Source organism: Rhinopithecus roxellana, chromosome 1 (assembly GCF_007565055.1).
Source record: "Rhinopithecus roxellana isolate Shanxi Qingling chromosome 1, ASM756505v1, whole genome shotgun sequence".
NCBI lineage: Eukaryota > Metazoa > Chordata > Mammalia > Primates > Cercopithecidae > Rhinopithecus > Rhinopithecus roxellana.
Window position 1 is genome coordinate 21,501,360 of NC_044549.1, and position 27,873 is coordinate 21,529,232.

Sequence of the window (27,873 nt, forward strand, 5' to 3'; positions counted from 1 at the left end):
ATTATAGTAAAACCTTATGATCAAATTACTTAATCCTCCATGAATTTCATAACTTAAAATCTACTCATTTTCTTTCCCAAATCTGTTTCTCTTGTGTTCCCCATTTTTGGTGACTTCAGAGTCCTTTCTCTCCTCATGTCCAATCAGCTGTCAAAGCCAAGTATGTTTTCTTACAAGAATTCTCTTGCACTTGCCTCTCCTCTATTCCGAGGTAGCATGTGAGCCCCAGTTTAGGTCCTTAGTATCTTTGGACTGGTGCATAATGTTCAAACTGGTCAACTATTTCCAAGACCTCGTTTCTTCGTATAGTATCACCCACTGGTAGCTGGTTTAAGTACAACAAAAGAAAAGTTTCTACTGATATTAGTGCTATCTGAAATGGAATGGCTTGCCTGAAGTTGGCAATTATAACATAAAGTAAATAATATCAAAGCAATGAGAAGGCTAGCAGCAGACAGTATAATTTTGAGTGTTCACTGCATGCTAGGCATTGCATTAAACATTTTACACGTGTCATCTTACTAAATTTTGACAACCATATGACATTACTTACCCCCTTTTGCAGATAAGAAAACCAAGACTAAAAGCATTTAAGTAGCCCACCTAAGGCAACTAAGATGATAATAGAACAGAGTTTTGAACTCAGGTCAGTGTGACCAGAATTTGTATCTTCATTGTTCATGCTATCATGCCATCCCTGGAGATGCTCACTGTGGACTCTGGATGGGAGATGTTGCAAAGAAGCTTCAAGAGCTGAATAGACTGGCTAGATGACTTTTAAAGTCTCTTCTTGACATCCCACTTGCATGTTCACTTATATGTTGAGAACTACTATTGTAAAATACAGCGCTGCATTCTGTGTGAGATGGAAGTGGTACTCCGCAGTTTCAAAAGTGAGCTTGCACTCTAATGAAAGAGGTAGACATGCATATGTGTATGACTGAAGAAGGCAGAATGCAAAGCACACAGCATAGAGGTGGGACTGGGTGTGGCACTATCCAGCCTGAACCTGAGAAATGGACAGGCTGCATTTTGTACCCCATTCCAGTGATGTGGTTTACTTCAGGACATACCACCCAGGCCCCAGGAAAGCAGAGTGGATTGGGTTTACACCTCATTTCATGAGCATGACTCAGATATGCATTGAGGTATATTCCTTGAGAGATTCTATGACTTATTTTCCTAGACAGTGGGGAGCTGGTGGCAATTCCTCAGTAGGTAAATAAAGTTGAACAGTAATGAAGGAAGCTAGAATTACCAGTTGGGGAGAATAAGTCACAGAGAAACTGGAGGGAGGCATCTCAAGGTATAGTCCAGATGTGAGATAACAAGGAAAGGAATCACACACACACACACATATAAAAACCAGAACAAAGTTATAGTTCTAAGAAAGAATGGATGAAACCAGACTCCTTATGGGATATGGGTACCAAAGAAAGTGAAAAAGTTAAAACTGAGTTTTCGTTCAAAAGTGAGAATAAAGTGATGGGAAAGGTATTCTTTTAATAGTGTAGAAAGTATGAATTTAGTCTGAGTGCGAGGTGCCAATCACTGTTACCTGGTTACTGTGATGAAAATATTCCACGGACAACTGAAAACATATTCTTAGTAATTGGAAAATGGGCCCAGGTCAGAGGTTCAATCCTGGAAGTCATTTACATACTTGCCACTTCTTTTCTCCATAGAACAGAAACAAAAGCAATTTCTGAGAGCTTTTAAAAATGCAGATTCTCAGGCTCCTTCTCAGGCCTGCCGAATCAGAACCTGCATTTTAATAAGGTTCCCTCCATGACTTGCATGCACAGAGTTTGAGAAGCACTGTTGTGCATAGCAGGGATTGTTAAAGACTAGATAATAGGTAAGATAAGAAGGGTACTGCAGGTAAGAGATTCAAGGATAGAACATGATTCCATATTTAGGAGATGTAATAAGAAGTGAACAAAGCAGAAAAGGAAAGGTGTGATGGTTAATATCAAGTGTCAACTTGATTGGATTGAAGGAAGCCAAGTATTGATTCTGGGTGTGTCTGTGAGGGTGCTGCCAAAAGAGATGAACATTTGAGTCACTGGACTGGGAGAGGCAGACCCACCCTCCATCTGGGTGGGCACCATCCAATCAGCTGACAGCACAGCTAGGATAAAGCAGGCAAAAGAAGGTGAAAGGACTAGACTGTCTGACTCTTCCAGCTTCCATCTTTCTCCCCTGTGCTGGATGCTTCCTGAAGTCAGAATCGTGTTTCTTGGAAACAAGATAAGAGAGGTAAAGATAAACTCGGGATGAGGAAAGAGTGAGCTGATAAAGGATAGTCCAGATTTCCTCAGTACTGCGGAAGCTAGAATAGATTGCGGGAAGAATATAGCAGGGAACGTAGCCAGGATGCTGTTGCCAGAATCCAGGGTAAGGTGAGGCATGCTTGGATTGGGCACATTAGTGTGAAATGGAGAAGGAGAAGACACAGCTGCAGATATGGATACATCTCAAAAGCAAAACGAATATATCTTGGGGCCTTCATAAACAATAGTAGGTGAAAAATAGAAAATAAATGAAGTTTTAAATTAGAGCGAAGTTTAAAGTAGAGCGAATACTATTCAGAAAGCAATACACAGACAAGCGAGGTGATATTTCAAGAGAAAAAGTCAGTTTAATCTTGTCATGTTGAGTTTGAGGTAATGGTAACACATAAAAGTGAGAATGTTGACATTTCACTGGTTATTTCATTCATCATGTATTTACTTGGGGCCTGCTATGTTCCTGATTCTCTTTGGGGAACTGGGAAATAATGGGCAAGACAGACGCGGTCCCTGCCCTCACCAAGCTTAAAACTTACATGGCAAGACAGACAGGTAACAAGGCACCGGGATCAATCAGGTGAGAATTCAGACACTGATAATACTCGCTTCTTACAAACCTGGGGGCGGAGAAAAGGCAAGAGCCTGCTCTGGACTGGCCAAAAAGGAGAGCCCTCATTCTACATTAAGAGGAAATAAACATGGCCGGGCGCAGTGGCTCATGCCTGTAATCCCAGCACTTTGGGAGGCCAAGACGGGCGGATCACGAGGTTAGGAGATCGAGCCCATCCTGGCTAACACAGTGAAACCCCGTCTCTACTAAAAATACAAAAAATTAACCAGGTGTGGTGGTGGGTGCCTGTCCTGTAGACAGCTACTCAGGAGGCTGAGGCAGGAGAATGGCCTGAACCCGGGAGGCGGAGCTTGCAGTGAGCCGAGATCGCACCACTGCACTCCAGCCTGGGCCACAGAACAAGACTCCATCTCAAAAAAAACAAAAACAAACAAACAAAAACCCCCACAAGATGAGAATGTTAGAAAATGCGAAAGTGATTTCTAAGCTATTCATAAAGCTTTAATACGTTGGCAAAGAGTGAGAACTAAAGCAATCTTGAAAGCTTTAACAAGTTGGAAACATGAGAAAGAAAAAATAAGCTATTAATGGTGAAATAAATTTGGGTTAAAAACATTTGACTCTTCATCAGGGCCAATTTGAAAGCTTTCCTTCAAATTGAGGCTCTGTTGAAGACAAATGTGTATGCTCTTCCAGTCAAAGCCCATTAAGAATAAAAACTGTAAATGAAGCACATCTGCTCTCCAATGTGAACTCAGAAAAGAATCTTAAAGCATGGGAGACCCATATAGACCCTATACAAATAGGTATTGAAACATGCACCACCAAGGATAAAGTGACATTTCATTGATACTTCCAAGCTAAAAACCAAACAAAAACAACGAGGATTTTCTAACTGGAAACTTAACTACCTAAGAGCTTTGATGTACAAAGTCCATAGTCAAAATATAAAAACAAATTTCACTAAGTTATTTGCATAGGATAAATGAGGCTGCACAAACCAATGTAAATCATTTTTTTTTTAAATCAGACTGTACAGAGGGACCCAAATGTCAATGAATTAAAATGATACCAACTGGTATCATTTTATGATACCAGTTTATGATACAGGAACTGGTGTTCCTGTAGCAAGCCAAGTGCATTCAGATTGCAATGGTTTTGTAAAAAGATACTTCTAAAGGAAAACTTTAGCTGCATTAATCTTCCAATTTTCAGGAAATAACCATCATTTTTAGCTATTATTGCTGATGCTAACCTACTGAATTTGTCTAAATTCTAAAAAGATTCTGCATGAACATATGAGGGTAGATTTCTCCAAGTCTAGTCTGCTGCTAATCACACTAATTTGTAGTTCTGGCAGATTTATGCGGATGCTTCTAATATGTACAGTACTTCCAGGCTTTTAAATCAGGACTATTATTTTTTCCTCAAACATCACAAAGACTTTAAATGTCAGTTTATTAACTATGCTCATTAGGGAGAAAGGAAGCCCAGGGAAATGAAATTTACAAGTACTCCAAATACTCCTTTTTAGTCATTACTGTTTAATTCTTCCCTTCAACTCATGTCCTGATGGTTCCCCACTTTGGTCAAGAATATCTTGCTTGTCATACCTTTCAAAAGACTTTATTCAAAATGAAATTATTGATTTCGAATTTAGTGATTTGATGTGCATAATTCCATCTATTTGATAAGAGTAGAGACAGGGTGTGTGCGCAAGGGGGTGAGGGTGAGGGTAAGACCCATGTGTGGTCTGAGTAGCTTGGGCCTTAGAGTCAATGGCCTGGGTTAGAATCCTAGCTCCATTAGGTCGTCTGTCCTAACTTTCTCTATATTCATTATCTCCGGGTGCTGTCAAACCATGGCAACATCTATGAATTAGAATCAGTCATCAGATAAATTATTTCACAGTAATAATTTAGTGAATTATTGTCAGTAAGACAAAGTGAAATTGGAGGAGAGGCTTGAGTGCAGGAGGGAAAAATTACTCCAAATTTCAGTTTGCCAGGTTACTGAACCTATTGAAACAAGTAGTCCTACAGATTTATCAAGCAAGTTGAGTAACCCTTAAAATCAGGTTGCATTTTGCTGTAAAACTACCAAATTTCCTTTCTTCCTTCCTCTCTTCTTCCTTTCTCTCTCCATAACTTTCTATTAAGATAATTTTTAAAAGGAAAAAGAACAATCCATAAATGTTTATTTTCTCAGCATTAGTAGCCTAGACGAATCCATTAGGAATCTGAATTATCATGTTCTTTCGAGTCCATTTTCCAAACAAAATAAGTCATGGGATTAGTGGTGGGTGAAATAAAAAATATTTCAGATTCTTTGAAACATTTCAAAATTATTTTTCAAAAAATTGGGTTTTGGAAATATCTTCTACATGTTTTCCCAAGTATTCATCCCTTGAGAACTATGGGCATATGAAGGAAAATTTGATTTTTTTCTTGAGTCTAGATTTCCCAACATCAGATGAAAGGTAATAGAGAATTTATAAACACTTTTAAAGTGCCTTCATTTTAGTTTGATTTGGACAAATAAAAATAAATAAAATACTACAAAAAACATAAACATAGCAAAAAAGCACATTAAGAAGTATGCAATAGCCTTAGTATAAGGGAAATGCATCTCAAAACTGTAATGAAAAACTACTGCACTAGAATGGCTAAAACGAAAAACGCTGACAACACAAAATGCTACTTTAGAATGTGGAGCAATCAGAGCTCTCCTACATGCGTGTGGGAATGTAGATGGAAAAATTAGGCAAAAAATAGTCAAATAGTCAAATATACATCTTCCTATAACTCAGAAATTCCACTTATGTTTATTTAAGAGAAATTAAAGTATATGTCCACCAAAATCTTATGCAAAAATGTTTATACAGTCTGTATTCATAAAAATAAAACAACATAGTTCAGGTGCTCATCAGCAAGAGAATAAACTTTAGAATATTCACATAATAGACTATTACTCAGGGGTACAAAAAGGAATGAATTATTGATGTCTGCAATGTCATGAATGAATCTCAATGCTCAGTGAAAGAAGACAGTCAAAAAACAAAACCCATACTATATGACTCCATCGATATGGAATTCTAGAGTAGGTAAAACTAATCTACGGTGATAGAAATCAAATCAATGGTTGCTTCTGGAGGAAAGTACTTTCTAGAGTGATAAAATTTTTCTATTTCCTGATGGGTATTGGATACATGGTCATATGCATTTGTCATAACTCAAACTGTACACTAATATTTGTGTATTTTACTGTGTTTAAATTATACCTCAATAAATCTTTTTTATTCAAAAAGGGAATAAGAAAACTTCTGAAATGTAAAAATCACTTTGAACGTATTTAAAATCGAAAACTTTAAAAATAAAATGCCTTGATTGAAGCTTGAAAATTTTGAATGCTTTTCCAGAGCAAATTTCTGAGTTTTGAAGCTAATATAGTAAATATTTATGATAAGCAAACATCATTTTATAAACAACCTAGAAGTATGGTTCAGCATGTAGCACAGTGCCTAGTACATATCCATCCAATGCATCTAAATACATGCATCAAATGGTTGGATGGATGAATGGCAGTAATTTTAAAATATACTTAGATTTTTCCCATTTGTTCTTCCAAAGAAAATGGTAGCTTCATTTCCAACTTGCTTTTCCTCTGCTTATTTCTCTGTGTATCTCTCTTCAGTTTTTGAAGCCAGTGATTCTCAAACTTCAGTGGGCATCGAAATCACCTGGAAGGCTTGTGAAAACACAGACGGCTGGGCCCCACCTTCAGAGTTCCTCACTCAGTGAGTCTGAGAGGGACCTGAGAATTCACTTTTTTGACAAGTTCAAGAGATGGTGATATTGCTTGCTTTGGGAACCACGCTTTGAGAAGTATGATTCAAGCGCTTCAATTGTGAGATCGAAGATCCACCCTTTTCCTATCAACTTTCCAACTTACAATTGTCTTTCTTAACTGCCTTTGGCCCCATCTTCTGAGTTTTTAATTACACTTATTATTGATACCACCCATTTGCTAATTGACTCCTACTTCCTTGTATAATAGTTTATGATTTTTGAAAAAAATTACATGTATGTGTTTTCTATTCAGGTAGATAACCTTCTCAAGGGCAGGGCCCCTGACTTCGTTCCCCTCACACCTAGAACAGGACACAGCTAATAGGTGTTAAGTCAATGCTAATAGTCCTGATACTTACATATTCTTCTAAAGCATGTACAGATGCTATTAAAAGCAGGTGCTAATATTACCTGTCATTGGGACAGTGACTTGGCAATGTCCAGTCATGGTGTGGGTTGATGAGGAAACCCCAGGACAGGAAGACCGAGCTCGGTGTCAGAGTACCAACCACCAGCTGGAGAGGTTTGCGAGAACGAGTTTTACCTGTGGAGGTGGCATACAGGTTAATTCAGGAGACATTTAGTAAGTTGCCATGATTCTGGTAAAAGACATAAAGATGACTTGGCAAGATGATGAAAAATGTGAAAACATCGAGTTCCTTTCCTTTTCTATAGTCCACATTGTTACTAAGTTTTGCCTATGAATTTAAATGTGAATCAAATGAAATACCTTTTTCAGATTTCTGTCTACGCATGTCTGCATATGTATATATGCATACACATGTATATGTATATTGTACATGTATGCATATTAACAATATCCAGCTATACCTAATTTTATTTTCTTGTGGGTCAGGGAAGGATATAGAGGTCTTAGCTGTGATGAGTGAAATAAACAAACACACACACACACGCTTCATTTCTTTTACAGATAAAATGAAAGCATGTTTATTTTTTTCCCCAGGACTGTGAATGAGTATGAAATAACATCTAAGACAAGAAAAGAAAGCTTATTATCTAGATTGTAGGTTATAATCTTTTTCTCAACCTGTTTAGAAGTATAGAATCCCTTGATGTTATTGTAATAAGTATATTTTACAATGAGTACCTAAATGGAAAAGGCAAATACATTTTTTAACAATGCTGGAAGAGTAGGAGTAACACAGGAAGCACAGTTGTTCTGATGGTGCCAACTGAATCTAAATAATGCCAAGGGTTATGCTAATAAATCACTGGAGATTGTGTTCAAGTACACAGGAGCAGGCACTTGCACTTTCAGAATTATCTGAAACTGCGGAAGTAGGGCAGCAAAAAACAGGAAGAACCTCAACCATGAAAACCAACACTGACTCATTAATAATTAAATAAAATAAAAATCCGAGAGAAAGCCTAATAAAACCATACAGAACATAAAACATACATGCTTTGTATTACTGTTGAATTCCCTCTTTTATTTCATGAGACTATGTATGTCGTATTTGCTCTAGAAAGAACTTGTGCTATCTAATGAAGTGTGAACCAAATGGCAAAATGGCCTGCGACCTCCATTAAGGTAAGTAGGAGAGTGCCCCTTGCATTAGCCTATTGGTGGTCATCTGAATCAAATGCTCTTCAAAATTGTGCCAGGCTTGTTCCTTTTGTTAAATTTAAGTTCTGTAAGTTGTTATTCAAGCAAGAACCCTTCTTAGCACAGAATACACCTAACCTAGTGGTGGCAAATGGCCTCATTATAGGATAGCTGACTTTTAAAGATATTTGAAATAATTTTCAAAGACAGTTATCATTTACATGGTTGGAAACATGGGTTTATTCTTCTCTAACTTTTGCAGACCCAGCTGTAATTGTGCCCCATATGGTGATTTAAATCGTCATGTATGAGCTCCAATGAGGGCAGATTAGAATCTGCAGTGAAGGCAGGAGCACTTATAGTTTCACCAAGCCCTGGGATGATTCTGATCTTCCCTTTTCAATTCCTGAGTTGATTTTCACTATGTGATGCAATGATCTCATTCATTTTACAGATGAAAAATAAGGCACAGAGAAGTTTCAAGATTGTCCAAAGTCACACTAAGAGCAAAGTCAAAATTCAAATCCTGGGTCTCCTCTATCACAATCTAGTTTTATTTTTATGATATCACTGTCTTGGCTCTCAATGTCTAAAGGTAATGCCATTTAGCGATGAAAGACAGACGTATTTTTCCATGTAAGGAACCTAAGGCTTGTGTGACCAAGGGAACCTAATGGTCTCCCAATTATTTGTATGACCGAATAACTATTTCAGTAAGGTTGAATCTTAATATAAAAATAATTAAATAATTAAATTGTATGTGGCAGATACAAATATAGAATGAATGGAAGCTAATCCTTTAGTCATTACGTTATTCCTAAATGCAGATAACAAAAACAAAAGTTGTATCTGCTATCCAAAAAGAAAGGTGGGGTGTTATATCCTGAGCAAGATGAAGCAATTTCCTGAGCTGGTCATAAAGTAAACAATAATTTCTAAGGCTAATGTCATAGAATCCTCAAAATAAAATGAAGTTATAAAGTGCTAAGGCATTATCATTCTCTTGACATTCCTTATATAATTTTGTATATTTGTACTGTGATCATATTTCTATCAAGAAACAGTTCAATGAGTATTCATCTGAAAACAGATCCCATGGAATCACACTGATGCTTCTTGAGTTTGTGGCTCAGTATTTCTGAAGTACAGTCTTGAAACATTGAGAGTACATCTATTTTCAAGTATGTGGAAAACTGTCTGGACAACTCTCACTAACAAGTTGTAAGGAGCGATTGGAATTTCCCTTTTGCTTTGGGATGATCTGAGGCCAGGAAAAAGAATTAGTATTTTTCAAAATGCTTAACCACTCAATGCTGCTCTTAAAAGAAGTGGAAATCAGCAGAAAGAGGGGAGGGAATTGTGGCAACTGATTTCTGATTTAAGCTATTCAATATAGCTGAGTGCTCTTTCTCCCATTTTATTCCTCTAGAAAAATACAGCAAACAAACAAAAAGATCCTTTTATTGTGTGGTATCCAGTGTACCATAAAAGATGAATGTGCTTTGGAAATAATTATTTGGAGATCATTCGCATTAGAAAAATAAAAGCAGGCCGGGCTTGGTGGCTGATGCCTGTAATCCCAGCAGTTTGAAAGACAAAGGAGGGTGGATCATGAGGTCAGGAGATCAAGACCATCCTGGCTAACATGGTGAAATCCCATCTCTACTAAAAAATACAAAAAAATTAGCCAGGCGTGGTGGCGTGCACCTGTAGTCCCAGCTACTTGGGAGGCTGAGGCAGGAGAATGGCATGAACCTGGGAGGCGGAACTTGCAGTGAGCCAAGATCACGACACTGCTTTCAAGCGTGGGCCACAGAGCAAGACTCTGTCTCCAAAAAAAAAAATAAATAAAAAAAATAAAAAAAATAAAAAAGGACGAAAAGAAAAGAAAAAACAAAATTTTGTGATCAACTCTATACAGAGTTAGGAAGATACAACATCAGATAGAAAAAGCATATTCACAGCTTCTTCCTTATAACAATGGTCAGCTATAGTATTTGATCTGAGAAGTAGTTTTGGTAGCAAAATTAGATGACATAGAATTTTAATCTTTAGTTATATATGAAGTTTCTACTTATTTATATATCTACTTTCCTGTTTCAAGTCTTCCTAGACCTGGAAACATGGATGTTGCTATTATTTTTATTTTATGGAAGAAATCCTTCCTTGATTGAAATGACGAGGTTTAGAAGGGAGAGATAAGGAGTAAATAAAACCTACGTGCTGATCTATTTAACACACATACATGAGTTATCCTTTTAAAATGTAAACAGTCTCCTTTAGAAAAGGTGAGACATAAAATTGTGCCCTTAACATCTGAAAGGCACGATACTGGGCCTGAGTTCACACACTGCAAAATAGAAACAGGCTAATAGAAGCTAACCCTAAATGAGCACTGACTACAGGCCAGACACCATCATTAATTCATTTAATCCTCAGCGACAACCCTATGATGCAGGAGAATCCAGGAGTAGAGAGGTTCAATAACTTCTGTAACTCCCTGCAGTTTGCAAGTGGTGGCACCAGGAGAAAATCCCAAGTAGTCTCTACCACCAGGCTGTGTTACCTCTCCAAAAGGGTAAACTGTTGACCCGGGGCTGACACCTCCTCTACATTCCTAAAGCTTCTCAAGGCATTTGGTCTCCATGGGTCCAAAAGAGATGAAAAGTCATGGTTCAGAGTTAACAAAAGACCAAAAAAAAAAAAAAAAAAAAAAATCAATGCAAAGGACTATACCTGAACATGACTTCTTTTGACTTGGAGGGGGAGCAGGTCGCACAACTATCAGATATTTCGGCTCCGCATCTGGAAACAATAACATTATTTATCAGAAAAACCCTTTAAGAATCAGCATTGAAGGCAGCACACCCCTACCCTGACTCAGCATTCCCTGAGTCATCCTCCATAACCGCAGCTCCAGGGGGCGAAAGGACCCAGTAATCCGAAAAGTTAACACTTCCTGAGAAGTTTATTAAGTCATTAAAATGAAAATTAAATCCAGATTTTCCAAACCAAATGGGCAAGAGTGAGGGAGAAGTCTTAAAAGAATCATGCTATGCACAGATTTTAAACGCTGTTTTCATCAGTTCTTTTCTCTGCAAAGATATTTTTAAAAAATCAGATTATGTTCATCCTGTTACACCACTCCTCAAGGAAAGCCAATCCTGATGCTCCAGAGAAGGAAAACTTCTACTTGCACAAGACACCGTGGGCCTCACCTGTATGTGCTGAAATCACTCACTTTCAATGGGAACAGGATTATTTATTTATTTATTTATTTATTTATTTATTTATTTTTGAGACGGAGTCCCGCTCTGTCGCCCGGGCTGGAGTGCAGTGGCCGGTTCTCAGCTCACTGCAAGCTCCGCCTCCCAGGTTTATGCCATTCTCCTGCCTCAGCCTCCGAGTAGCTGGGACTACAGGCGTCCGCCACCTCGCCCGGCTAGTTTTTTGTATTTTTTAGTAGAGACGGGGTTTCACCATGTTAGCCAGGATGGTCTCGATCTCCTGACCTCGTGATCCGCCCATCTTGGCCTCCCAAAGTGCTGGGATTACAGGCTTGAGTCACCGCGCCCGGCCGGGAACAGGAATATTTATAACGCCCTTCTTAATTTGTATCCTGTTTATGTAATTGCTCAGCCTGTTTTCATAGCTACTCATTTTTAATGAGCAATTTTTAAACAGTCACAATTTATAAGTTGGCATAATTTTCATTTTAAATATATTTCAATGAAATGTACGTAGGTAATCTCAAGATATTTAAGTTTTAAATAAAATTATATTAAAGCAATCAGCATATGCTACCTCAATAAGGAACTAATAATTTATCAAATAAATTTTTAAAAATTGATGTTTGCAAAATGAATGGCTGGTTACACATATGTAAATAAACCAAATACATTTTGGGCATATGAAACAGCATTTTATAAGCAACTCTATTGGATTAATGGATTGATGAGTATTCTTTACAATGTTTCTCTGGAACTATAAACTCTGAAACTCATTCTATAAGAAATTTCATTTGGATGCTGTAGTCAGCCAGAATTCACACCTACTCAGGCAGACTTCATATCTTTGTTTTGTTTTCATCTTGGGTTCAAATGTCTCCCCTCCATGAGTTTGGAGCAGAGGCCTTCTTGCCCAAGGCTTTGCAGAGCTGACCTCTTTTCAGATAGAAACTACCTGGCAACTCAACTTCTCTTAGTAACTTGTGCCTTTGTCTTTTTCAGGACACCTTACATAGCACTATTGGCTATAACCTGCTCCAGTAATTACCACGGAATAAATTAACTCAGGCAGCCTGATGAACTCACCTCAGACCTTTGCCTCATTATTGTACAGTTGCCTCCTGCCCACCACACAGATAAAGGAACATTCATTCTGTCCCAGTCTCGTGTGTTTGAAAGCACGTCTTGCTGAGTGAGTTTCATATAAGGAATGCTGGACCCAAATCAAATAAACAAGTTTCCTAGTAGGAATACAATAACCATTTCCTGATTTTCTTTGAGATATACAGCAATAAACTACCATGTACTGAGTGCTTTCTATGTGCAGGATACTATATTTAGAACCTTATATTCATAACTTAATTACTCCCTCATGGCGATCCTACCTGGTACTACTATTATCACCTCAATTTGTAGATGAGATAACTGGGGCAGGGTTGACTTCATGGGCATGTGGCATATACAGTCACATGGAGCTCCATGCTCAGAAGGGCCCCATGCTTAAGGTCCTGCTGTCACTATCTTGACACTCTTAATACTTTTATCTTTGAACTTGTGTTTTGTAAGGGAAGTCTGATGGGGCAATAGAGCATGCATGTGAGTGGGGGAAACAGAAGCTATAAGCATGTCTGCATTTTCTTGCCTCCCCACTCATTTAAGGCATTGGAGGAATCCATTATCATATAATTCCAAAGGAACCATGATGTGTGGGAGTTCAGCAAGACTTAAAGGTAGAACAAGGTAAGTACGTCACATTTACCATTCAGTAAAAAGGTAAGGAGGGGGACACCCAGGGCTGTGAGAGGCCGTACTTTCCATTCAAACCAGAACTTGCTTTAGATGCAGAAAGAAGGCAATGGCACTTTAAGGTACCAATGACCAAGAAACTCTATCATATCCTTTCTTACTCATGCATTAGCCAACCACTTATGCTGCAAAGGATAAAGGAGAAAAGGGAAAGAGAGGGAAACCCATAGTTTTTTTTTTTGTTTGTTTGTTTTTTCCAACTCTTCCTCATTCAGAAATAAGTTGAAAGAAGAGTGTTGGTAGAATGTGCACATATCAAGAAGTGAAATAAACAGCTGAATTAGTTTTGTGCAGCATCTCCACTATTCTGGTAGGAACAAAATACATAAGCAAAATACACATGTATAAACTGTAAAATATGAATTGTGCCATTTCAGTAATTTCACTTAAGAGTTAAAGGCTCTTACATTTGCATTTAAACCTGGGACTGAACAATATAAAGATACAAAGTAAACTTCATGCTAATAATTTTAAATTTTTTATTTACTAAGACATCAAATAGTAAATAAAATAAGTAAATAAATGAAATCATGAAAAAATGAGAAACCACAAAAAGGAAAAAGCTTTATATTTTAGTGTCTTTAACAACAATTTTTTCATGTTTTTAAACCAGGGGACCCGCATTTTTATTTTGTTCTTGGCCCTGCAAGTTATGTAACTATCTCAATCAAGTCTACAAAATACTTTTTAAATAAATCTCAGGGATTCACTTTTAGAAAACAAAACCCCTAGTTTTCCTAAATGGTTCTCACTCTAGCAGTCTCTTAGAGTTAACCTTTTAGATTCTTCCTTGATATGGATTCATTATGCCTAATGCGTAGAGGTTTTTATAAAAAGATCTGAAACACTAGAAAAATAACATATACAGAAGCCAAAGATAGTACCATGATCCAAGACATACGGTTATATGAGCAATTTAAAAAAACCTTTTGTTATGATCACAGTTATTTTGCATATAGCATAGGCTGTTACAGCCTTACAAACTGGAACAAATGTCGCTACCTGGGTGCATGTGTTGGCTCTCACTGCTCATTAAATATTTCCAACATACATATAGTTTGGGAGTCTTTGTGTGCTACTGGGGACACAGGTGTGGAAAAATAAAACTAAAGAATAGGATTTCTCGGAGCTTGCAGTGAGCTGAGATCGCGCCACTGCACTCCAGTCTGGGCAACAGAGCCAGATTCCGTCTCAAAAAAAAAAAAAAGAAGGATTTCTATTTCTTTTCTGTACAATAAAATTCTTTGCGGATTTACAGTGGCCTGGAAATAAATACATTGTAGACTGGAATTCTGCCAATATGTATTACTTCATTTAGAAAGATATAATTAAAACGACAATTTAGGAAAAGTTGCAGAGAATGCAGTTACCTTAACACAGTTTCAATTTCTAATGTTTAATTCTATACTATGTTGCAGACTAATTAAATCTAATTTGCTTAATATTTTGAATGCCCTATGGTGGAGGACAGGGGCAGTTTACTGCTTAAGGAAATCTACTGTTGAAATATTTTGTTAATTACTGGATTTTTCAGTAATACTCTCATAATTGCAGTTTGATAAATCCCAATTTTCACATTTTGGGTCTGCTCCCATTAGAGGACGCCTGCATTACAAGCCTCACTGCTTCAGAATGTCGTCACAGGGAAGCTTAGTTCTGCATGCAAAGTTTCTGCCATTAAAGTGTCCACAAAAGAAGCATGAAATAAACCAAGATAATCCTAAAAGAAATTAGGTAAAGGGGTCTGAAAAAGGCCCTTGCCACGTTTAACAATTTTTTCGTTAAACTAAATTTCTGGACATAAGAGCACAGACTCTGGAAACAGATTAAATCCTATGCAACTACATGCTAGTACAAGTCAAAGTACTTAACCTCTGTGTACCTCAGTTTCCTGCAAAGTAGGAAAAATCATACCTAGTTTCATAAGGTTCTTAAAGTTAATTAAAGTTGTAACAAAGGCCAGGCATGGTGGCTCAGCCTGTAATCCCAGCACTTTGGGAGGCCGAGGTAGCGGGATCGCTTGAGTTTAGGAGTTTGAGACTAGCTTGGGCAACACGGTGAAACCCCATCTCTACAAAAAATACAAAAATTATCCATGCATGGTGATGGGCACCTGTAGTCTTAGCTACTCAGGAGGCTGAGGTGGGAGGACTGCTTGAGCCCATGAGGCAGAGGGTGCAGTGAGCTAAGATTGCATCACTGTACTTCAACCTGGGTGACAGTGAGACCTTGTCTTAGAAAAACAAAAACAAAACAAAACAAAACAAAAAAAAAAACCACTGTAACAATGTCAAACACAAAAAGTTTGAATTAAGTATTAGTAATGGTGATGATTTCTAGAAAGCAGAGTTTGTGTTCTAAAGTCTAAGGATATATTACAAGAGAGGAAAATGTTCAAAAAATCTTTACAGTAAGGATCATTAGGTTCCAAAATGCAAGCATTTCACAATAAACATTACAAACCAAACTCATTCATAAATATTGATGACTCTAAAAAAACTCTAAAAATATACTGACAGGCAGAATCTGGATCCGGCAGCACATAATACAATAATAAATTATTACCACGTATAGTTTATCCCAGGAATGTAACATAAAGGGAAAAAAAGGCTGGGCGTGGTAGCTCACACCTGTAATCCCAGCATTTGGGAGGCTGAGGCGGGAGGATCACGAGGTCAGGAGATCAAGACCACCCTGGCTAACACAGGGAAACCTCATTTCTACTAAAAAATACAAAAATTAGCAGGGCTTGGTGGTGGGCGCCTGTAGTCCCAGCTACTCGGGAGGCTGAGGCAGGAAACTGGTGTGAACCCTGGAGGCGGAGCTTGCAGTGAGCCGAGATCGTGCCACTGCACTCCAGCCTGGGTGACAGAGCAAAGACTGTGTCTCAAAAAAAAAAAAAAAAAAAAAAAAGGAAAAAAAAAGTAAGCCTATTTCCGCAGGTGCTGAAAAGTCATCTGAAAAAATATAATACTAATTCTGAATAAGAATTCAGTGGAATACTTTCTTATAAAATATATCTTAAAACATCTAAATCAAATGTATGATCTTCCTTTACTAAACATGCCAGACCCTTGCTGGCACCGAGAATGATACTGGGTGAAAAAAACAACAAGACTATTGATAACTGAGTTGAATTTCCCATTATTTCTATACACCAATAACAGACAAACAGCAAGCCAAATAATGAGTGAACTCCCATTCACAATTGCTACAAAGATAATAAAATAACTAGGAATCCAATTTATAAGGGATGTGAAGGACTTCTTCAAGAAGAACTACAAACCACTGCTCAAGGAAATAGGAGAGGACACAAACAAACGGGAAAATATTCCATGCTCATGGATAGGAAGAATCAATATCATGAAAATGGCCATACTGCCCAAGGTAATTTATAGATTCAGTGCCATCCCCATCAAACTACCATTGACTTTCTTCACAGAATTGGAAAAAACTACTTTCAATTTCATATGGAACCAAAAAAGAGCCTGCATAGTCAAGACAATCCTAAGTAAAAGTAACAAAGCTGGAGGCATCACACTATCTGACTTCAAACTATACTACAAGGCTATAGTCACCAAAACAGCATGGTACCGGTACCAAAACAGAGATATAGACCAATGAAACAAAACAGAGGCCTCAGAAATAACACCACACATCTACAACCATTTGATCTTTGACAAGGCTGACAAAAACAAGGAATGGGGAAAGGATTCCCTATTTAGTAAATGGTGTTGGGAATACTGGCTAGCCACATGCAGAAAGCTGAAACTGAATCCCTTCCTTACACCTTATACGAAAATTAACTTAAGATGGATTAAAGACATAAATGTAAGACCTAAAACCGTAAAAACCCCAGAAGAAATCCTAGGCAATACTATTCAGGACATAGGTATGGGCAAAGACTTCATGACTAAAACACCAAAAGCAATGGCAACAAAAGCCAAAATAGACAAATGGGATCTAATTAAACTAAAGAGCTTCCGCACAGCAAAAGAAACTATAATCAGAGTGAACAGGCAGCAACCTACAGAATGGGAGAAAATTTTTGTAATCTATCCATCTGACAAAGGGCTAATATCCAGAATCTACAAAGAACTTAAACAAATTTACAAGAAAAAAAAAACCCATCAAAAAGTGGACAAAGGATATGAACAGACATTTCTCAAAAGAAGACATTTATGCAGCCAACAAACATATGAAAAAATGCTCATCACTGGTCATTAGAGAAATGCAAATCAAAACCACAATCAGATAACATCTCATGCCAGGTAGAACGGCAGTCATTAAAAAGTCAGGAAACAACAGATGCCGGAGAGGATGTGGAGAAACAGGAACACTTTTATACTGTTGGTGGGAGTATAAATTAGTTCAACCATTGTGGAAGACAGTGTGGTGATTCCTCAAGGATCTAGAACTAGAAATACCATTTGACCCAGCAATTCCATTACTGGGTATATATCCAAAATAATTATAAATCATTCTACTATAAAGACACATGCACATGTATGTTTATTGCAGCACTGTTCACAATAGCAAAGACTTGGAAGCAACCCAAATGCCCATCAATGATAGACTGGATAAAGAAAACATGGCACATATACACCATGGAATACTACGCAGCCATAAAAAAAAAAAGGTGAGTTCATGTCCTTTGCAGGGACATGGATGATGCTGGAAACCATCATTCTCAGCAATCTAACACAAGAACAGAAAACCACACACTGCATCTTCTTGCTCATTAGTGGGAGTCGAAAAATGAGAACACATGGACACAGGGAGGGGAACATCACACACCAGGGCCTGTTGAGAAGTCAGGGGTGGGAGGAGGGATGACATTAGGAAAAATACCTAATATAGATGATGGGTTGATGGGTGCAGCAAACTACCATGACACTTGTATACCTATGTAACAAACCTGCACGCTCTGCACATGTACCCCAGAACTTAAAGTATAATTTTTAAAAAGTAAAAAAAAAAATTTATCACTTTAGGAGAATTTTAATGACTTAGATAAAAAGTAAATTTTCATATACATTTCTTTCCACATTGTGAAAATAAATTCTATTTCTTTTCTATTCTTGCTTTTCCATTTATTTTTCCTTTTTAAATAGAGATGGGTCTCACTTTGCTGCCCAGGTTGCTCTCTAACTCCCGGCCTCAATAAATTATCCTGTCTTGTCCTCCCTAAGTGCTGGAATTACAGGTGTGAGCCACTGTGCCCGGCCTCACTTTTCCAGTGATAAAGAATGTGTCAGTGTAAGCCTTTCCCTCAACAACTTAGTGAAATGTGAAAAAAGATTTTGAAATAAAAGCATCTGATGTTCAAAAAAGTACTTTATAAATTAAACATGCCAAGACTTAATCTGTGGATTACTGCAAACAGGGGAACATAGTAAAAACAAATGAATTCATCTATATTAGCACAAGTAGCTCAACATAGAAAAAACAATAGAAATGTTTGGCTTTACCCATCAGTCAAATTTTAAAAAATCTCCTTTTAGGTTAAAAGGATCAAGACGTAGGAGACTGGATACTCACTAGATCCTTTCATTTTCTGAATCTCTTCATCTATTTCTGGGCTGTTCATTGTGGATGCTTTTTCTTGGTAACTACTATCAGTATCTGTTTTAGATAGTTTGTCTTGTATCTCTAACTGCCGTGATCTCTTGAATTGTCATCTGTCATCTAAGCCTAAGGCTTTATGCTTAATCATTTGTGGTCTACTAGCTGGACTAGCTTCAGGAATGTCAGTGTGTTCTACCATTAAGGTCAGATTGGCTACTACATCGAGGTGGAGGTTGTAGTTACAGCTACTTTCAGAAACATGTCTGGTTTTTAAAGACATAACGTGATTGAAGAAATTCAGAATCTGGATAAAAGGTCCATAATGCTTGACCAGGAAAAACATTCCCCTGAGGGTCTTTTCAGACGTTCTTCTCTCCTGCTGCCTGAATCTACGCTCATCTCCTTTTTTCAGTTTCTTGTTTTAATCTGTTTACATCCTTTACTAGTTTATTTATTGCTTGTTCACTGTCTTCCACTTTTTTGCATATAGTGTTTAATTCTTCTTGTAATGAAGCATACATTTAATTTATCTTATGTACCTCCTTTAAGGATCCATCTTCTTCAAAAAATTTAGAGCTGTATGTTTTTACTGCTTGGCTAAAACCAGTGGACATACAGGAACCTGATAGAGTTTTATAACCTAGTTGTTCAGAAATACCCAGACTGGCAACCACTAAAGGTACCCTGTGAAAAAGTCCTTTTTGAGGTTTATATAAGGCATGTTTCAGTCAATGAGTAGAACAGTTTTCTGTTATTATACTTGGTGTTAATAGTAGAAAAACAAGTTATTGGTTTGAAAAATGCTCCTGCAAGTTTTTGTGAAGCAGCCTCTCTATAAACACCATGATCTGATCTGAATGATGATGGAATTTATACCAACCGATCACATTCTTTTTGACGTTGGAGAATATTTTCTTCACTGCTTGCTCATTTACTTCACTTGAGGAATTATAAAAGCTAAAAAAAGCATGGAATATATTTCTGAATGTCGTTGTGTGAACAACTTCAACATCATCCATTTGGGAATCAGTAATGCTATTCTTGGCTTCACCTTTTACTTCCTCAAGAAGAAAACCTTCCATGTCACAAACCGTGCTGGGGTGGTGTGAGGCAAGCTGGTCAACACATAGCCCGAGAGCACCTGCTCTTACCCTCGGTGCTGAGCACCTGCTCTTACCCTCCGTGCTGCTGCCGCCGCCTCAGGCTACACAACACCAATCTTCACAACTTCATTAATCTAAAACGCTTCTAAACTAGTTTACAGAAAAGGGAATGATCTCTTTTGTAAAAAGAACAGACAACATAAAAATGTATGCATCAATGAGTCAAAGGAAGCTCTTTCCATAAGTATAAAATAAAAGCCTCAAGGGATGCAAGAGCAGTACCATTAATTAGCAACTTTATTGTCTCTTAGTTTTATATAAAATAGCAGACTGATTTACAGTTAAAGATGCTTTAGAATTTGATGAAATAAGGTAACTACTTTCATTAGAAGCCAGTGTGGCACATCATGAGACCCTAATAAGAATAAAATCAGCCACAGAATTAAAAAAAAAAAAAAAAAAAAAAAAAAACTATGCCCATGGAAATCTCCTTAACGGAAATATTGTCAATTCTTATTTGCATCTGTAAGTGTCCACATGCCACATTTAGCTATATTCAGACCTGAGCGGGTATAATCTAAATTTAAGCATCCTCTAGCTCTTGACATTTGGCCGACAGCTCCTGTACTGCATTTCATCAACACTAACCCTGAGTAATCTCTGCCTGAAAAACACCCTTGAGAAATATTGCTATCTTTTAAGCTCCAGCAGGGAGTTCCACTCACCCACTAGTCAGTTTTCAAAAAAGGGACCTCCTAAGTGTGGCCGTGGAACAGGTACACAAACAGCTCACCAGCACCCTAGGCTCTGTGGCTCTGTGGCTGTCAGCTGCCTTTGCCCCTGCTATAGACGGGTCCCCTGTGGCCTGTTAGTAGATGAAGGGGAGAAGGGAGAGGGTAACCCCACTGAAGAAGTCAGCCTAGGCAGAGGCGGGCAGGCCTGTGGGGAGTGGAATGTAAAAAGAGTAGAATGCTGTTGTCTCGTCACTTATTGAAGGCTACTGGTAAAGTAGTTCTAAGTTTCAGCAGGGGGACCAACTTTGTGCCCCACCCACCCCACCCATTGTCCTATTCCAGTGACAAAGAACTGAGTAATAAAACCAAATTGACACCACACCAGCAAACTGGTTTCAGTAACGGGGTATAAAAATGATTCATAACTCAACTGTAGTCCACATCCACCCTGAAGACCATTGCTGGAAAAAGATAGGCTCCAATATTGTTGATGCCATCACTCCACAGGACAGAATCAATAATGACTACAGAAAACCCACCCATCCATGACAATTAAGTGACCCTGAAATAATTACATATGAAAAGGCCAGAACAGCAGCAACTGAAAGTCTGGACCAACTCAAGAACATCACTAATGTTCTTTCAGGAAGGAGGACGTCACTTCCGGAAAAACACTGATGGGTATTTTTCTAGAAAATTGGGGAAATCCTGCTGTCTGCTGGGGCATGTGCTAAGTTGTAGCTTGGCAAAATTTCATGGTAGCTTGAAGCTCAAGTAGAATACAGAGTAGCATAAGTAATGTCAGTGTTGTACCAACTTTACTCCATTAATACAATACATACAATATAATTGACTAAATTAATATGCAGGGTTAATTTTTAATACATCACTCAGTAGATTACTAGCACATTGCCCTTAAACATAAAAAAAATGTCTATAGAATTATGGAGCATCACAAAGTAACATAAGTCCTCCACCTTTTAGAGTATTCCTAAGCTTCTAAAGAAAGCCATAAGAGGCTGAGGATCACTCTGGATGTGGGCCAGGCTTTCAGATCATGCTCTGTTTATGCATGTACCTCTAAACCTGGAAACATAGTAATTGCTCAATAAGCATGTTCCGAAAGAATGAATGAATCTGCTCTTATACCCCTTTAATGCCTGGGGCTAGAATAAAGATGAATGAAGCCCGAGGCTTTGCAGGCAGAAAAGGAAAAAAAATAATTAGAGGGTTGGGAAATAGCACAATCAGCACAAATACTTTTTGAAAAGGGAGTAATCAAACAATTCATCTTTAATAAGTCCTATTTGTAGCACTGTTGTTTTTTTTCCTCAGAAAAAGTATATGTTTTCATGTGGAACAAAACACTTTTTCCTTCTTTGCCTGAAAAATAATTGGAGAGCAAATTTTAAAGCAAATCCTACACTATTCAGTAATTATTTCCATTAAACATTACAAGATCTGTTGAATAATGAACCCACACCCAGTTTGACAGAACACTCTGTTATGCCCCATGGCTTAGAGAATTCTGGCTTCTCTCACTCTTTAAGATGCAGTCTGCAGGACCAGGCCCCTGGCAGGCTGAGCTCATACTGAAGGTTAAGCTTCTCACAGAAGTGCAGCCAGCCGTACCACAGAGCAACAATGCAAAAATGACTAGGTACAGCAGCCACTGCTAGGATTCCTGAACGTTCACAGGCCTGTTCTGAAGGGAGCTTACAGCTCATGTTGGTGCAGATGTTGTCACAAGAGGGGTTGCTCAGAATTGTTTGGAATTGAGTAACAGCAGTGAGAAGCAGCCCCTCATTGGCCCGCTGTAGAGCGTGAGTGGAGCCTCTACATACGAAATGGGAGTGCGACATTGACTGGAAGAGAGGATGTGGGGAAAGAGGTATGGGAGGAAGACAAGCGGCGGGGGGGGGGGGGGGAAGAGGGCATCTCTTTCCAGTAATGTGTACTCCCAATGGCTCTGCCATACTTGGTCACCATTTACAGCTTTCTAAGGTTGTCTGGAAGAAAAAAATGCATGTACTTTTTCTAAACAGTGGGTTATTTTAAAGACAATCCATTGAGGAAGACATTATTGGAGGTTTTCTCAGTTTTACTTTCATTCTGTGAGAGTTGGAGAGCCAATGCTATTAAAAGCATGCATTTCACCCAAGGCTGACTATATAATTTCCAGGGTCGGATGCAAAATCGAAAGGTAGGACCCTAAAAAGAGTGCCATTGAAGGCACAACATTCAACTTGTACTTTCTTCCACCATCTCTGTCTTGGCCCATCATCATGTTTCTTTGCTGTTTAATATTACACTTTGCAGGTGGGTGCAGACCCTCAGCCCACTCCCTTCCCCCTCCACTTACTATCTCCCTCCAGCAGCAGTCCCAGGATCAAGACCAAAGTGCTTTGCCCTTATCCTCCAACCCACCCCCCAGGGGAAAAAAGTCAATCTCCTTTCCCCACAGGTCTGCCACCCCAATTCATAGACCCCCAAGAGACTGCCATTTCTGCACTGGGACATACTGTGTACCTGAAGCAGGTGAGAGGGAGGCTTGCCCCCACCAAATGCCCTACTTAACGCACAGTGGCACTGCCAGACACCGCAAGGACTGCTACCACCGTGCCCTGCCAGATATCATCACGGAGGTGTGCACACCCAAGTCCCTGCTGGAGGTGGAGGGCAGCTGATGTCGCTGAAATAGGGATGGGAAGTGGAAGGCAGCCAAGCAGCAGGGACACCAAGGCTGGAGGACATGACAGTAGAGAATCAAACTGGGGGAGGGGCTGGGAGGCCAAGCACAGGAACCCAGGCTTCAAGCCCTCTGCGCCTGCTCTGTTGTCTCATAGGACCTCACTTACAAAATAAAATGGAAAGATAAATTAAGAATTCATGACAGTGACAGCAGGGCATTAAACCCAGAATGCAAGGTCCTTTAAGTGCACTGGTCATCTGACTGTGAAGCCAGCCCCAACCTTTCCACTTCCAGTGCCTGCACACTGACCACAACGCTGAGGTTCCAGGTCATTTCATTTCCTGTGCTCCTAGGATAGAGTCGGGAGCATCTCCGTCAGCCACTGTCCCAAACTAACCCTGCTTCACTTGCATGCTCTGGCAAACTCTCTCCCCGACACCACAAATGTTTAAAAACTATTTCTCTTACCCACTTGCCACATCCGTTCCTAGTTTAGCAGACCTGTTAGGCATCACAGTTGTTGGCTTTATTGCCTGTAGCTTTTTCCTTGCCCGTGTTTTATATGTGTATCCCATGGAGAAGTTCAGTGTAGAGTGTTGTCTGTTAACTGGTTTAAGCCTTGGCAGGGGCTTGATTTTAAGGTAGAGACTGTACATTCCCACACACGCATTTTCCAGTGAATTCACCACTTTGTTCATGTTATCGCCACAGGAAGTGCGTTTGGATATTTTTCTTTATCAGGACTTTGGATATTTTTCCTTCAATTTATAAAGCCAGGTCACATTAGCTCTCAGATAGTATCCAAGTCAAAGCCTTCAAATTAGCAAAGGTTTTTCTTTCTTTTTAGATGTTCTTGTCAGCTTTTCCATGTAGGAGTGAGGGGTCAGGAATAATTTATACAAGATGAGTTTTTAACATTGAGTTCAAAATTACCAGAACACTTAGAGGTCATGGAGAAAAGCACTTTGGCGTGGTGTTCAGATATACAGGCTCAGGAGTCAGCCTGTGACTTGCAGATTTCTTAACTTCTTGGGGACTGTCTTCAGTGGGACAAAGAGAATGCTAATAGTACCTGCTTCATGGGGTTGCTGTAAGGATTTAATAACCCATTTCCATAAAGCCCTTAGCCCAGCACATTGTAAGTGCTCAAAAATATTAAATCATCAGCTAACAGGTTGATAAGAACTGCCACTCCAGTATTTGACCATCTATGTGCCCAGCCTGGAGAAGAGAACACAGCAGTGGCAAACCTGTGGCAAACCCTCCAACCCTTGATTTTGTCTCTCTCTTCTTGATGCAGAGCATCCCCAGTGGCAGAGAAAAGGCTGGCTATTACCTCGGGATCAGATTGTGAAATATCTGGGGACCATGCTAAGACTTCTAGGCTTTCTCCCATATGTAGATTGCCTATAGATTTTTCAACTAAACTGGGGTACTATTGAAAGAAAGGGAGCACAATTAATTATATCAGAACAGCAGGTGTCAACCATAACTATGCCAGATAAAAAAGGGTATATAGTTACTTTACTAATAGGGTAGAGTCAACACTTTACCCCAGTTGAATAATTTTTTTCTCCTGGATATTTTTACTATAGGCAACTAGGGACTTGTTATTTGGGCAAGGAGCCTTCCCTAGCAAACTCTGAGTAGCCAGCTATTACAGCTGTGAATATATTCACCCTGATTGTGGAGCCCATCAGGGAAGGTGAGACTCAGCTCTGGTCCTCAGGAGCTTACTGTTCTGCTGGTGAGACATGACACAGAAGAAACGCACACATGACAAAAACAATTGGGGAACAATACAGAAGAGTATAACCTAATGCTGGCCTTCATGGCATAGCACTTGGTATGACCCACAGGTGTCAGAGAGCACTGAATGTCCATGGAATGGAAAATATTTAAAGGAAAATAATATGTGGATAATCAGGAAAGTTGATGTGACCACGTTCCTTGGTTTTGAAATGTAAAAGAAAATGCTAGAGTTTAAATGCTGTGTTATACATCTATTCCAGATAACCCTTTAATATCCTTTTACTGGCAGCTGTCTTTCCACTTAAGACCCCTTCTCCATAGCAAGACTTTTGCAATGAATCTGGGACCATATGTCTTTTTGGCGCATGACAAAAAGGGCCATTCACCATTCGGGGACACTCTTTTGGATATAATTGAGAATGACTTTTTAAATTTAGATCTTGATCTCAGTGCATTGTGTAATATATTTGAAAAAAATTGTGCTTTATATTAAAATACTGTGGATTTTTGTATTGTATTTCCAGAAAAAGATAGACTTGGCAACAGTTTATCATTTGATGAAGTCAAGCAGACCATGAAAACATTGTACTTGAATCCAGTAGAAAAAAACAGGACTTTGAAAAGATGTTTTCCTTACCAAAACAGGATGAAATGGTCATCTCTTATCATACAATGGCTTTCTGGTATAAACTGATGAATTGTTTAAGAAATGGTATACATTTATTAAGAAATTGATACCTATTAGGCGAATTTCTTTAAAAATTCCCTTTGAAGCTTAAGTTCTGGTAAATTTTGTGCCTTGGAGGGAAAAAAAAAAAAAATCAAATGATTCTGGGATTCCTGTTTTTCTTAATGATAAATTTGGACTCATCTTGAAGATTTAAAGCCAAATACTTCCCAAGTGGTAAATCTATTTCCAAAGAAGTAACTAAGAATTAGATGACATTTTGAAAATAATTTTAAAAGAGAAAAATCTATCTTAAATGGTACCCACAGCTGTTTCAGACTTTTTGGGTCTTTTCTTTTCCTCTTTCCCATTTATTAATCCACCCATCCACCCATCCATTTATTTATTGTGTTTCTGAAATCAATGACAACATTGAGGGTAAAAAGAAATCTAAGGTTCCTAGGATCCTCAGCTCCTGGGATTTTTCTACTTGGGTAGTGTAGAGGCAGACAAGACACACAAAAATAAAGACAAATAGCAATTGATTAACCTGAAGAATGATAAAAGCAAATGCTAAGTCTCCAGAATATTCATGGAGAGGGACTGAAATGTCTATTCGGGCCAGAAATGGCCTTGTGTACAGTAGATAAAGTAGGATTTGACGGATGGGCAGCACATAATAAGCAGAGATGGTGGTGGTGGAGGAAGGGGAGGAGAGAACAAGTTTTGAGGATGAAATGAGTGCCTTACATATTTTATTTAAACCTTAATGAGGAGGTACCCATAATGCATCTCCCCACCCACTTTTTAACCATTTTATACAGGACATTATAGAAGCAACACATCAGGAACTTATGACCTTTGTCCTGTAGAACAGATAAAGTTCCCTAAGTTCTGAGAGGCAGTAGAATACAGCAGTTCAGAGCTCAGACTTCCTAGCTTCAAACCCTGTACCTGCCATATACCAGCTGAGTAGGCTTAGGAAGTTTAAAACTTTTGGAGCTTCAACCTCCTTCTGGGTAAAAGAGAACCAATAATACTACCTATCCCTGCATAACTGCCATCTTGCATCAGTATCAGGAGTCTGATATCCACTCATGGCAGCTGTCTTGCTCCCTGCCTTCGAAGCCTCTTGCCATCTAAGGACTCTGCCAGGAAGAGAGGGCTCAGCTGGCTTCAATGATGGCACCACATCATTTCCTTCTATTGGTTTATCCTGCTTCTTTTTTCGTAAGTTATTTTTTTCAGCTTCTTTATATTCCCTGTATAGTTCCTTCAGTTATTTTCAACCCCTATTTCTGTTTTTTCTTCAATGAATGCATAACCACTTGTGATAGTTATCTTTCACTGTAATAAACAGTATCAATCTCTATTATTTTATATTTCATCCCACTTTCATAAAATAGAGCAATCTTAAATATTTTTATGATAGAGAAGTAGAAGGGAACAACTGAAATTCTAAGGGTTGACATGATAAAAGAAGAAAATTTGTGCATTTCCTCTTGCCGTCTATACAAATATAAAAATTAAGGGTTCACCTTGTAAATGGTACTAATAACCTATAGAAATATAAATTGATTTACAATTTATAAGCATACAATTTATACTGATTCATATCTGATCAATCGTAAACTTTACTTTTAAATTTTTGAAAATGTTTCACTGTGAAACAAAGAAAGTGAGAAACTTCAAAATAAGAAACTGATTGTTGAATTTTAGCCCAAATGCACTGAGATAGAATTGCCATCAGTTAAGTAAAGGGTCATGCACTTATTTTTATTTGTTTAATAGGACAGGCCAAAATTCTTGCTAAAAATTGCTTTATTTGAACAAGAGATTGAAAAAGTGAGATCTAGAGATGACAGACTTTTTCAGGTATATATTTTTGGAGGAGTCACCATATTTTTCTTTGGAGGCAACAGCTAAGGAATTGTAAGAGGCACCTGATGACTCTTCACCAAAGGCACAAAACGTCAGCTTTGACACAGAATACCCTCGATAATTTAGAGATAATAATGATTTTGGGAGAGAGCTGTGTGTGTGCGCA

General features: G+C 38.5%; 1 protein-coding gene and 1 pseudogene across 21 annotated transcripts in view; both read right to left on the minus strand.

Annotated features, from left to right (window-relative positions):
• Window positions 1–27,873, minus strand: part of ABI3BP (ABI family member 3 binding protein) — a 260,542-nt gene that overhangs the window by 150,612 nt on the left and 82,057 nt on the right. For all 21 annotated transcript variants that reach the window (XM_030940138.1, XM_030940197.1, XM_030940157.1 and 18 more), the window contains exons 3-4: window positions 11,014–11,082; window positions 7,122–7,254 (exon numbers count right to left, since the gene is read on the minus strand). In XM_030940138.1, coding sequence (XP_030795998.1) covers window positions 7,122–7,254; window positions 11,014–11,082 — 202 coding nt within the window. The remainder of the gene's footprint in view (window positions 1–7,121; window positions 7,255–11,013; window positions 11,083–27,873) is intronic.
• Window positions 18,811–19,960, minus strand: LOC104672276 (annotated as a pseudogene).